Here is a 12590-nt window from a genome sequence, read left to right as displayed (position 1 = left end):
AGAAACTTCTCTGCTTCATCCAAGCAGAGCAGAAAGGGCACCATGAGCTGCCCAGCGTGAGCGGCGGCCCAGCGTGAGCGGCGGCCCAGCGTGAGCGACGGCCCAGCGTGAGCGGCGGCCCAGCGTGAGCGACGGCCCAGCGTGAGCGGCGGCCCAGCGTGAACGGTGGCCCAGATAGGGTGATGGCGTAACGGGAGGAGATGGAGGTTTTAGAGGTTTTCCTGGTTCAGCTCAGCAACAGTCTGTTAATGGTAGCAGTGGCCCAGCGGTTGGAGCAGTGCTCTGTGCTCTAAGAAGGTTGCAGGACACGGTTCGATCCCCACAGACTGCCACTCGGGGTCCCTGAGCAACCACCGGCCGCCATATTGGTACTCCCTAGTTAGACTGGTCTCAATGTAAACCAGGCATCCCCAACCTCGGTCCTCAAGGCCCCCTGTCCTGCAGGTTTTAGAGGTTTCCTTGCTCCAGCACAGCTGATTTTAATTGAAAGCTTTTGGTCTACTGCAATCATTATAATCAGCTGTGCTGAAGCAGAGAAACCTCTAAAACCTGCAGGACAGGGGGCCTTGAGGACCGAGTTTGGGGATGCCTGATGTAAACAATCTGTGCGCTACAGCAACCATGATGTTCTCATTTTCAGGGACTTAAGACTCTTAAAATGCTCCCCAAGGGGATGGGTTAAATATAGAGGTAAATTGATCCAATGTAAGATCAATAAAGTTAAATGAATTAATTTTAATCAGCCATAAGTGGAAATCAGCTGATCTGAAGCAGAAACCTCTATAATCTGAAAGACGGTGGCCCTCGAGGGCCAACTTTGGCAGCCCTGTACCAGATGACTTAAACTGGGTTTACATCAGTCAGATTTTAATCTTTGAAACAAGCAGCAGTGTTCTGAAGGAGGCGGCCAGAGAGCCCCGCCCCTTCCAATAATCCAGGTTAATCCAGCAGGCGTCTACCGGCTGATGGGAGTGAACTTCTGGGCCTGCTGAGCTCCGATCTGGGCAACGTACAGATCACCGGTCTTCAAATCCACGTCCACCAGGTGGGGCTTCACGTCATCCGCCAGCTGGATGACGCTCGCCACGCTGCACTCCCCGATCAGCCCGACCGGCGGCGCGTCCAGCATGCTGATCTGATTGGTGTTGAGCTGAACCACCACAAAGTGCTTTTTGTCTGCGGTCAGACGGACGGAGTAGGGAGCGTCGTCGGTGAAGCAGCTGCCCCACATGCCCAGCCAGTCGCCTGTGACAGAATTAAACACCTGGATCCTCTTGTTGCCCCTGTCTGCCACCCACACCCTCTGGGCGCCGTCCACCGCCATGCTGTGAGGGATGTAGAACTGCGCCAGGCCCGCTCCTTTCTCCGCATGCATCCACACCACCTCCCCGTCTTTAGACAGCTTGATGAGGCGGTTGTTGAGTCCTCCATCCCCGTCCACAATGTACATCTCCCCAGACTGGTGGACGTAAATCTCAGCTGGCTGGTCAAACTGCAGCGGGTCCACCCCAGACCCCGCCTTACCTGGAGTCCCCAGCACCTGCGCCAACAAGAAAACATCATGCCGCCATCTGCAGCCGACCGCATTTAGGATGAAAGCCTGTGAAGCATTTACCTGCAGAAGTTTCCCTGATGGCGAGTACTGCTTGATGCTGTGGCCATAAGGACCGTCCCCCACGTCTGTGATCCACACCGTGGGCTCTTTGGACGCCGCATCTGCTAAAAACATGCCGTGAGGCATCTCCAGGGTGGTCGTGTTCCAGGACATGAGGAAGTCTCCGTCTGTGGTGAAAACCAGCACCTTGGGGATGTTGGACCCTGAAGAAAAGCAAAGATCATCACTGCTTTAGTTCCCTGCAGTCCAACCAGGATCCCAGTAGATTCTAAAGTTCTCCCCTAAAGTTCTCTTAATGTTCTCCTGAACTTCTCCTGATGTTCTTCTGATCTTCCCCTAATGTTCTCCTAATGTTCTCCTGATCTTCTCCTGATATTCTCCTAATGTTCTCCTAATGTTCTCCTGATCTTCTCCTGATGTTCTTCTGATGTTCTCCTAATGTTCTCGTAATCTTCTCCTGATATTCTCCTAATGTTCTCCTAATGTTCTCCTGATCTTCTCCTGATGTTCTTCTGATGTTCTCCTAATGTTCTCGTAATCTTCTCCTGATCTTCTCCTAATGTTCTCCTAATGTTCTCCTGATGTTCTCCTAATGTTCTCCTAAACTTCTCCTGATGTTCTTCTGATCGTCCTCTAATGTTCTCCTGATCTTCTCCTAATGTTTTCCTCATGTTCTCTCAGGGCTCTGTACCTCTCTGCGCCACATAGACCACAGCAGCTTGCTGGTTGACCGCCACACAGAACACCTCCCCGGTGAAGATGTCTGGGTTCTTGGGCCAGCGGAGGTCCAGCTTGAACAGAGCTCCGCCCACCAGCTGCTGCTGCTGCTGCTGCTGCTGCTGTTGCAGCTGCTTCTGATCGCTGCTGCCGTAAAGCAGCATCATGAGGAGAACCAGCGCCAGCATCCCTGGAGCTACCAGCCACCACTGGCTCCTCTTCTTCAGCCACATCTGCTGCCGGAGAGCTTAGCCTGACGGAGGAGCCCAGCCACCGATGCACAGTTCCGTATTTATCTCAGCAGGTCACGTGATGGGTTCACTTCCTGGAGCCGCGTGGTGCGTTCGCCGTAGGCTCGAAGGTCGGAGATCTGAGTTCCTAGAACGCAGACTGGAGTAAAAATTCCATCACGGAATAAAACTGTGGACAGTTGGCGGTTTTGTCTAATAATAAAACACTTACAAAACATGTTTTTAACCAATCAAGGTTGTAACTTTGTGACAAAAGTTGGTGAGGGCGCTTTAAGGGTGGTGGCTGATGGACCTGCAGCTGATCCACCTGAACGCTTTCAATAGGGTTTATATTTTCCAAAAACGAGTTCAAACATTTATTTATTGAATGCGTTACTATTGTTGTGAACACAAGAGAACCACAGTACTCTGATATTTATAGTTATAGACAGATGCCTGCCTTTAGTGCATTATTTTATAAAGGGCTCAAAAACATTAATGTATAAAAAAATGAAAAATAACAGCCGATACTGATGCTAATATCAATATATCCTGCATCCCTAGAATGGACACAACTTCACTTCAATCCATCCGTCAATGCATGGCCTCCCTTTAAGCTGCATCAGTTATTATCCTCCTTCAAAAGCAGCAAAATCTAATTTAGAAATTTGTCCCATATGTCATTGACAGCCAAAGTCTATATATTGGAACCTTATATTGCAAAAATCATTAATACACGGATTTTTATTATTTGTGCTTTATTTCTTGTAGGTTTCTTATACTTTAATTTTCAGTCTGTCTCCTGTGAGTCTGGCTGAACTAGAAAAGACAAAAAGATATGTTAAATTTTATTATAGCATAGCGTTTTGTTTTGATTTTTGTAAACTTGGAGATATATGTTATTGGATGTTGCATATCCCAGTAAATCTGTTTCACCTTTAAATCTGCACCTGTCCCTAATTGTGTCTCTGCTCTGCTTAAAAACAGATTTATGAACCTCTCTACCAATATAATGATTCTCCTTTCAATCAGAAAACAACAGATCTGTGTTTATTTTAATCTGTATCTCTGAGTAATGGTCCTCTGAGGAGCCCAGCTTTTTTAAACTTATATAAATGTACAATTTGTTGCCATTTTTTTGCTGAAAAAGCTCAGTTTGTGTAACGAACAGATTTTTCAGTGGCATCTCTGTTTTTTTTTTAACCAACCAGTCTCCTAACTTTTACTGAAACATCTAAGTAGCTGCTGGTTAATATTCACTGAGTGCTGCTGTGTCTCTCCTCTGTACGCAGTGAATAATGACCCCAAATAATATTTGGTCCCAAAGAGACGGATCCCATGATATTTGAACGAGAGGTGGGACTGGAGAGGGAGGAAAAAACCCGGACTGGAAACGCTCTGAACACAGTTAGCTGCACCAAACCCCAGCTACTGTTGGCTGAAGGAAATCAGGGGAAATTATTGGTGGGGACATGTCCCCTCCAGTCCACCAGAAAGTTACGCCTGTGTAACCAATCAAGAATCCTATTTAGTATCTGCTTATTATTTGTTATATTTGTGGAAAGCTGGTTAATGGAATATTGTATCTATAATTTAATTTTTTTTCTTAAATTTTATTACACATTGTTTATTTTTTTTGTGTTTGTTTTATCATTTGTAAAAGACGAAAGTGCTTGTAAATTCCCTTTCTTTGTTTATAATATGAATCTCCTTTTTTAATGCCCTGTCCTTAAATTATGCCTCATTTACTGTTCTTCTTTTTTTTTTGTTAAGTTACGCTTTCTATGAAGAATTTTATTGTTTGTAGCAGTCACTTTTGTTATGTATAAATTTTAAAAGTGATTGAAAAAAAATCTGTCTGTGTTTGAACGTTTAAATGTAAATGAATTCTTCCATATTAATGTTTATCGCTAATCAGCCACGGAGAAGCATTTCTGTTTTGTTGTGTAACGTCTTTGAAACTTTGGTGCTCCACTTTCCGAGAGAACGCGAACGTTACATCAGGCATGCTCAACTACGCATGCGCCTCCGGTGCCACGTCTGGTCTGCGGGATTGTGACGTCAGGACGTTAGTGCTACGCTAAGTGAGCTCCTTCTGTCCCCAGCTTCTCTTCTCCGGTTGTTTGTCGCCCGAAGTGCAGAGCGGATGACCGACCGCGAACCGCAGCGAAGCCACACCAAAGCGACGCCATGGAGGTCGTGGACAGCCCGCTGAACCTCGTAGGTTCCCGTCCTGGTGTTCCGATCTCAGGCTAATGAAGGCTCCACATTAGCTCCGGGACTGTGTGTTCAGATCAGTTTATCGCGATACTTCGAGGTTCCAGTTTAATGAACCATAAAGTCCAGCTGATGCTCATCCACTCTGTAATTTCTTCTCGCGCGTGGATGAAACTTTAGGTCTTTAACCATCTGGTTTATGTTTCAAAGCTGTTTTCTTTCCGGGTTTGTAATTATTGTAAATACCTAAGACCGACATGAAAATTGCACATAAACACCCACTGGTGTAATTTCCACTGGAAAGCTGTGAAATGTGAGGGTACAGGAGTGGGTGAGATGAGGTGACCTTTGACCTTTCAACAGGGTGGAGAGCAGAGAAAGTTTGACGGATCCACTCATCTCTATTTATTTACTGGATTGTTTATTAACCGACGTGAAGCCACCGGCCGCCATATTGGTACTCCCTAGTTAGACCGGTCTCAATGTAAACAACCTGAGCGCTACAGCATTGAACAACCATGATGTTCTCATTTTCAGGGACTTCAGACTCTTAAAATAAAGATAAATTCATCGCTTTGACACAGACTGACTGTTTCATAGCATCAGTAGATTAACTTTAACTTATAATAACAAAATCAGCCCATCACATTGAATAGTCATTATGAAGTTAATGAAGTCTATAAATGATGTAATATAACATATTATACAAATATATCTCAATAACAATGTGTTAATGGAGCAGAATAATACAGATGAGCCAAAAGTAGTAAATTGATGATGTACATGTATTATACATGGATTGAATTACATAGTACACATAATTTCAAGATTTCACATCAGGACAGAATTACCAGTAAATGTCTGTAAATGCTGTAGTATTTTCCTATTTGCAGATTGTGAATGAATGAAGCTGTATGCTTTATGCTGTCTGTGCAATGGCCTTTAAAAATGTTTGAGTTTCTTTTTTTTCCTCAATATAAAATGTAATATATTTCAGCTCAAGACTTTTTCAAATGAGAAATTCAACAAACTCTCCAAAAACCGACCGCATCATCCACTGAATATAGAATGACTACATTGACATTTCAATTACTTTCTATTTCCTCTACTTTCTATTTTCTAACATTAGACCCAATGTCAGTGGCTAAATTACCTGTACTTATATAACGCCTTTTTTTAAGTCAGGAGACTTGATCAAAGCGCTTTACACTACATTCAGTCATTCACCCACTGATGGTGGCAAGCTGCATTGTAGCCACAGCTGCCCTGGGGCTCACTGACAGATAGGAAGGCTGGCTTACACTGGTGAAGTGTCTTGCCCAAGGACACAACGACACTGAAAGTCAGAACCGGGGCTTGAACCGTCAATCCTTCGACTTCAGGGCAAACTCCTACATCCGATGCCACTGTCGCTAACTCAGTTAATGTCTTCCAGTCAGTCTGAGATAGTCAGACTAATGTTATGCATCAGACTATACTATAGGATCCATCGGCTATAGATATATTTATTGGTTAGTTCATCCATTGACTGGGAAATTACCTGTGGAACGTCTTCCTGCAGACAGGAAACTGCTGGTTTATGCAGCCAGATGCTGCACATTAAGGCATTTTACTGCACGTCTCAGTGGGAGTGGAGACTACCAACATGGTGGACGATGGCTTCGCTTTTTTCAGGCAACCAGCAATCCAGGAGTAGAGATCAGTGGTGCTGCATCGTAAAGGTTCAATGCTATGGCGTTCATTTCTTTTTACTATATCACCATCTAAACCTGCAATGTTTTTGAAACTATCGTTAATGGTTGAAGCTAGCAGCCTGTAGCTACCGTTCTCATCGCTGATCAGGATCTAAACTCCTCTGTCTCTTGTCAGGCCCACCAGCAGTGCAGGAAGGCAGAGCGGTTGGTTGTTGCTGGGAAGTATGAAGAGGCCGTTTCCTGCCATGGAAAAGCAGCAGGTATGAAGTCCTGCAGAACCTCAGGGTGACGTCATCTCTGTGGGCCGCCGCGCCTTCAGATCTACTCTCATTTATTCTGTTTTTACACTCATGGAGCATTTAGCACATCTAAGGGTTTGTTAGAGAACAGCAGTCTGTCTCATGTTTGCAACGTTTCGGTACATACCTTTTTTTTTTTTTGGCCTGATGAAGGTCTCAAACTGAAATGTGAGTAAATGTTCCCTCCTGATTGGACACGGTGCAGGAGGCCTCTTTACCTTTAGAGAAGAGCAGCTGACATTAGAGAGGCTTTCTGGTGGAGCTGACAGGGGCTGAGTATTTCCTGGGATTTCATCTCTTACAATAATGAAAGTGGTTCAGCTGTGTTGGAAAATACATCTGTATTTAATTTTTTTCTATTATTTTTTTAATGATTATTTCTCTAATTGATTCATTAGTTGATTAATAGTAGATTTATTTAAGTTTAAATCCAACCTGGTTAGCTTGGAGTTTATTTACAGACCTGGATGTTTTGATCAGCTTCATCTCTAAATGTTTAGATTTTTTTTTCCAGTTTATTCTTCATTTCTGAACGGTTGTTATTTCAGCAGATTCTTTATTCTCCACCAATTAGCAAATAAATGAAATCAGGCATCTGTGGTTCTGATGGAGGAGCTGAGCTCCAGTGTGTCTGACCTCGCTGTCTATCTCTTCCAGATCTTCTCACAGAAGCCATGAAGTCCACAGAGTGTGAGCAGGTGAGTGGAAGCCCCTCATGGTCAGGACGCCATCCAGCGGTGGATGATCACTGCTGCCGTACTTAAAAGGGCAGCAGCGATTGGGCATAAATCATTATTGATTTATGCCCAAAATTGCAGCGTGGTCTGTGCTATGTTATTCCACGCCACAACACCAGAGGGCTAATCAGGAACTAGCTGTGGGTCTAGATACGGCTGCGGCGGTGAGGAAGTGGTGGCAAGTTTGTGCGACAATGGAGGGACATGAGGGCCAAAAAGAGCGGGGATCCAGGTGGAAAAAGGGTCCCAGCGTTCTCGTGCACCTCGCTCTTCTAGCGGGTCAATTTTCACGAGTTGTTTTCCACAATAGCGGTCACACAAACAAAACAAGCCGGTAAGGTACCAAACAGGAAATACGCATAGCGTAGAGCTGATGTAGATTTGACCAATCAGAGGCCTCCTGTCTGCAGTCACCTACAATTTTGGCGAGGTGCAACAGACTGTCTGCGGAGAGGGGGCGGGGCATATCTGCGTTCACTTTGACACACATTCAGACGACCTGGATTCTGAGCATAAACCAGCCTTCAGTCTGTTCTCCTCCAGGCCTTCAGCAGCAGGGGAACTTTTCACTGATCAGAAATGAACAATAAAACCCACAGATTTCCATCTTTTACCCATCAGGCCGTCTGATCTTTAGGCTGAAGCTCTAAGTAGGAGCCCCTGATGGAGGAAAACATTAAAGTCGTAGGGAAATCATATTAAAACGTCAAAATCTGGCTTAAACATGTATATAAATGTAATCTTTATCAGACCATATTGTCCCAAAATTCAGAAAATTTCTATTAAAAAAAAAAATCTTGTCTTAAAATCTGTGGAGGGTTTTTTTCATTATCTTCTGCAGGCCAGTTAGTTCTACGTCAGCCTGAACACCTAAATTCAGCCAATCATATATCAACGGTCATCTGTCAATCAATTATTTTCGGTCATAGCATCTTGATTCACATGTCGCAGCTAATATACACAATGGTTGAAATCAGAATCCTTTCCTTTCCCATTGAGTTCCCAGTGTTCACGGGGATGGACGTCTGTGTCTTCAGCAGGCGTAGAGCTAACAGAACTGGCAGCGTTGCGAGGCAAGGGCTCAAACATGTACGGCTGTAAGCCTTCTACACCAAACCAAGCTTCTTCTCTTCCACAACATCTTCGTCCCGCTTTCCTCCTCTAAATAAAAAATGGATGACGGAGGAGACTCATCCACGACCTCTGACACTAAACTCTCCTCCTCTTGCATGTTTCCTCTGTCCATAGCGTTCCTTGACAGTGTCGTTTCTAAGTCACCAATTTAGTGCTACTTGGTCCCAATGGAATTTCCCATTGGGAACCTACTAGCACTAAGTTGCTAATTGGTTAGCAAGATGCTTCTGACGAACCGCCTACAATCAAACTTCCGCCACAACAATCCCGCCCCCTTGATAAACAACCAATCACATTCACTTTATTCACTCGTGTGAAGACGGGCACCACTGGGAGAATTCGGAAATGCAACGTTTGGAACAGCCGCTTCCCTAGAATTTTAAAGTCCCAAAACTCACCTATAGATGTACGGAAAAAAAACTGATTCATTATTGTTGGAAATTAGAAGAAAAGAAAAACCAGAAATTAAAATGTAAAAAAAGTTTTGAGATGAACTCTGTTGTTCTCTCAGAATTTAGTTTTTTTCTCTTTTTCTGGTTGAGTTCTATGAATTTTCCTTTTCAAACCACGTTTTCCTGATCACTTTCTCCTCCCTCTGGAGTGAGGAGCAGAGACTCATTGCTATTGGTCTGCTGGACTTTAGCAACAACATTCTGATTGGTCGGGAAGGAGCGTTTGGATTGGATGGAACGACAATATGATCCAGGAAACATATTTTGAAAAGCATGAAATTCATAAAAATGTATCTGAAAAACAGAAATTTGAAAAATAATAAAGCCTGAAAAAAAATGCAGTTTTTTTTCAAAAGCTTTTTTTTATTAATACGTTTTTAAAGTTCTGCCTTTGGTACCAGAACCTGAGGTTAAAGAGGTTCTGTTGGATTCCAACTAGACCTGGTTCTGGTTCTGTGTTCCTAAACCAGAGGGAATAATTGGACCTAAAGCAGAACCAGGAGGAACGGAGCCGCTCCAGCTGCTTGCTACCAAAAACCCAGAACCTTTATTCCCCAGAGTCTGGATTAACTCCGAGCGTCGGGTCTAACGCTGCCGTTTGTCTGCAGGCCCGTCTGTCCATGGAGCTTCAGAGGGACAGCCACATCAAGCAGCAGCGGCTGATCCAGGAGCGTTGGAAGAGGGAGGTCCGACGCGAGGCCACCAAGGCCAGGCCGGGCCCCCTGACCAGAACCCTGTCCTCAGCCGGGCCCCCGGCTCCCGGATCAGCTGACGTCAGCAGAGCAGTCGGCGAGCGAGAGTACGACACTCTGCTGTACCAGTTCCAGGTGCGGCAGGGCGGCAGCTGCCCACCGGCGGCCGCACCCTGCCCCGGCTCCAAAACCACCAAGGATGATAAAACCCGGCTGGAGGAGCAGCAGACCACCATAGAGGACCTGCGGCGCCTGGTGGACCACCTGATGAACGAGAACCAGCGGCTCACGGCCGACAATGCGCGGCTGCGTTTGGAGAATGCGCGGCTGCAGTCCGAGGCGGCCGACTTCGTGGAACGCTCCGAGCTCTGGGTCCTCCCGCACACAGGGGGCGCCGGCGGGCAGGAGGGGAAGAACTCTGGGAAGAGCAAAGGCATCGCCATCCCTCCGCTGCCGCCGCTGGAGATGCCGGCGCAGGTGGATCTGTGTCTGGACGACTTGCCGCCGCTGGAGCTGCCAGACGACATCAAGAACGAACTGCAGGAGCTGCTGGATCGAGACAAAATGTGATGCGTCGGCCCCGCCCGCTGCCATCATCATCATCCTCATCCTGGACCAGGAACATGTTCAGGTTCTGTTGATCATGAGGGGAAATATCAATGACACAAAGCAGCCAGGAGATGATAATCCCTGCAGATTATAAACTGAGCCAGTATGCGCCATGAGCGGGTCAGAACACCCGGCGGTACCTGGTGCCCCGCCCACGGACGCTCTGGAATCATTGGACCTCAGATTAGCTTCATGGTGGATGATCTCCGCTTTAATCAGGTCATTAATAATCAACATGGCTGCATCTGGTTTTATGCTAGCAGGCAGAAATTAAAGCTGTTCATCATCGAGTGTGTTTGGTTCATTTTTACCTCCTGAGCTTTATGATGATTATTATGACGATGGTGATGGTTCTGACCTTCAAACATCAGAACCAATGAGGACGCAGGAGCCTGGAGGAGCGTCCTTAGTCGCCATGACAGCGAGCGCAGAGCGGTCAGAACCCAGAAATCCAATTTATTCAAGGTCTCAATTCAAAAACTAGAATAGAATCGAAAATCAATTTATTTTCCCACAATGGGGAAATTCTAGTGTTTACAGCAGCAAAAAACATGAAAAAAATCTCACTCAAATGGACATTAGAAAAATGTATAAGCATAACAATAGTGAAGTTAAAAGAAAATAAATTCTATTCAGTTTATTTCTATAGCTCCAATTCACATCATGTCATTTTAAGGCACTTTCCAGTTCACCAGATCATCCAGTCAGATTGATTCAAAGTTTTCTATCCAAGGAAAACCAGCTGATTGCATCGACTCATTGACTCTTCAGCAATCCCTCACACTAAGCATGCTTGTAGCGACAGTGGAGAGGAAAAACTCAGTTTAACAGGAAGAAACCTCCAGCAGAACCAGGCTCAGTGTGAGCGGCCATCTGCTGAGGCCGACTGGGGTTCAAGGAGACAGAAGCAGACATAGAAAACGAAGCATAGATACAAAAGGCAACTGTCAACCAGCTCCACAGCCAGGCAAGCGAAGCTCCGAGCCTGCTCCCATGTCAGAGGATGAAGAGAGCACATCCAGCTAATCAGAAAAACAGGACTACACTGAAAAACAGGCCAACGTCTAGAACCAAATAAAATCCTGTAAAATGTTTTAACAATATAAAACTGCAGCTATGGACATTTTTCCAGTAATGGATATTTGAAAATAGCAGTAACATCAGAGATGTGCAGAATGACAGCAGAATGTTATTTAACTAAGGTAGAAACTGAGCAAAATCAGCATGAGCGGATCAACTGATTGAGGTTGTTGGGAACAGTGGTGGTTCTAGAATCTTCCAGCTGCTGGGAGGAAGGATCTGTGATAACGCTCCCTGGTGCATTTAGGGGGCAGCAGTCTGTCACTGAAGGAGCTCTCCAGTTCAGCACCAGCTAACTAGGAACTGTTGTCTTCAATGGTTTTCATTTTAAATTTAATAAACTTTCCTAAAGATAATGTATCTAATATAAACTGTTACTGATTTTAACTTTTATTAAGAGCTTTAAATTTAAGGTAGATGTGATAAAATGCCAAATTGATACACCTCCATACATATGGGGGGAAATTAGTTCCAATATTGTTGCATGCAGAGAAAACACTTTGCAAACAGAACTTAGAAAAACGTTTCAATTAAAGTTTGCGATTAAATTAGCTGTTTTCCATTTATTCAAGATTTTTGAAGAAATTACATTTGAAAAACACAGAATAAACAGTAAATTCACTCAAAAACTCTTCAGTAAAACAATTTACAAATATTGCTTTTTTATTTCCATTTACAAACCATTGTTCCCAATGGAAAAACATTTTAAACCTAATATATATTTTAATGATGGTTAAATATATTTATTAGTGAAAAGAAGTCAAACCTTTTAAATGTTTTTTTCTAAACCATTCTAAACATTATTTCCTGAAAAACAAACTGAATTAAATGGAAATATTTGTAACTATTTGTTCATTTACAGACCATGTTAATGTGTTTTTCTAAACTCAGAAATGTTCATGAATGTTCCGTTTTTCACGTGTAAAAAGCCTCCCAACCTTTTCCAGTTGCTCCGAGGCTCTATAGGTTAATTCGGGTTTCCATTTCCTGTTTCAGGATTTTCTGGGTGTGTCTTAAAGTGCGGGCAGCGGCCTTCAGCATAGGCCCCGCCCCCTGCTAACCCAGCAGTGTGCAGTGAGGCTGCCGCTTTATTTAGCTTCAGACCCCTCTGGAG

The 12590-nt window shown here is 44.5% G+C and overlaps 2 protein-coding genes across 2 annotated transcripts; one reads left to right on the top strand and one right to left on the bottom strand.

The window, feature by feature from the left end:
* Nucleotides 1–469: 469 nt before the first annotated feature.
* On the bottom strand, nucleotides 470–2653 carry LOC119775621 (NHL repeat-containing protein 3-like). The gene is made up of 3 exons (XM_038273671.1): nucleotides 2307–2653; nucleotides 1616–1818; nucleotides 470–1540 (listed from the first exon to the last, which is right to left on the bottom strand). Exons 1-3 carry the CDS (start codon nucleotides 2563–2565, stop codon nucleotides 956–958), a joined length of 1047 nt encoding a protein of 348 aa, XP_038129599.1. The 5' UTR covers nucleotides 2566–2653; the 3' UTR covers nucleotides 470–955.
* A 1939-nt stretch (nucleotides 2654–4592) lies between these two features.
* On the top strand, nucleotides 4593–10686 carry nrbf2b (nuclear receptor binding factor 2b). Its single transcript, XM_038273670.1, has 4 exons — nucleotides 4593–4782; nucleotides 6649–6733; nucleotides 7430–7470; nucleotides 9704–10686. Exons 1-4 carry the CDS (start codon nucleotides 4753–4755, stop codon nucleotides 10355–10357), a joined length of 810 nt encoding a protein of 269 aa, XP_038129598.1. The 5' UTR covers nucleotides 4593–4752; the 3' UTR covers nucleotides 10358–10686.
* The last annotated feature ends 1904 nt before the right edge of the window (nucleotides 10687–12590 follow it).

The sequence above is a fragment of the Cyprinodon tularosa genome, unplaced genomic scaffold (assembly GCF_016077235.1).
Source record: "Cyprinodon tularosa strain WSP-4 unplaced genomic scaffold, ASM1607723v1 ctg881, whole genome shotgun sequence".
NCBI classification, from domain to species: Eukaryota; Metazoa; Chordata; class Actinopteri; order Cyprinodontiformes; family Cyprinodontidae; genus Cyprinodon; species Cyprinodon tularosa.
The sequence above is the reverse complement of the archived record's forward strand: the minus strand, read 5'-3'. Positions and strand labels throughout refer to the sequence as shown.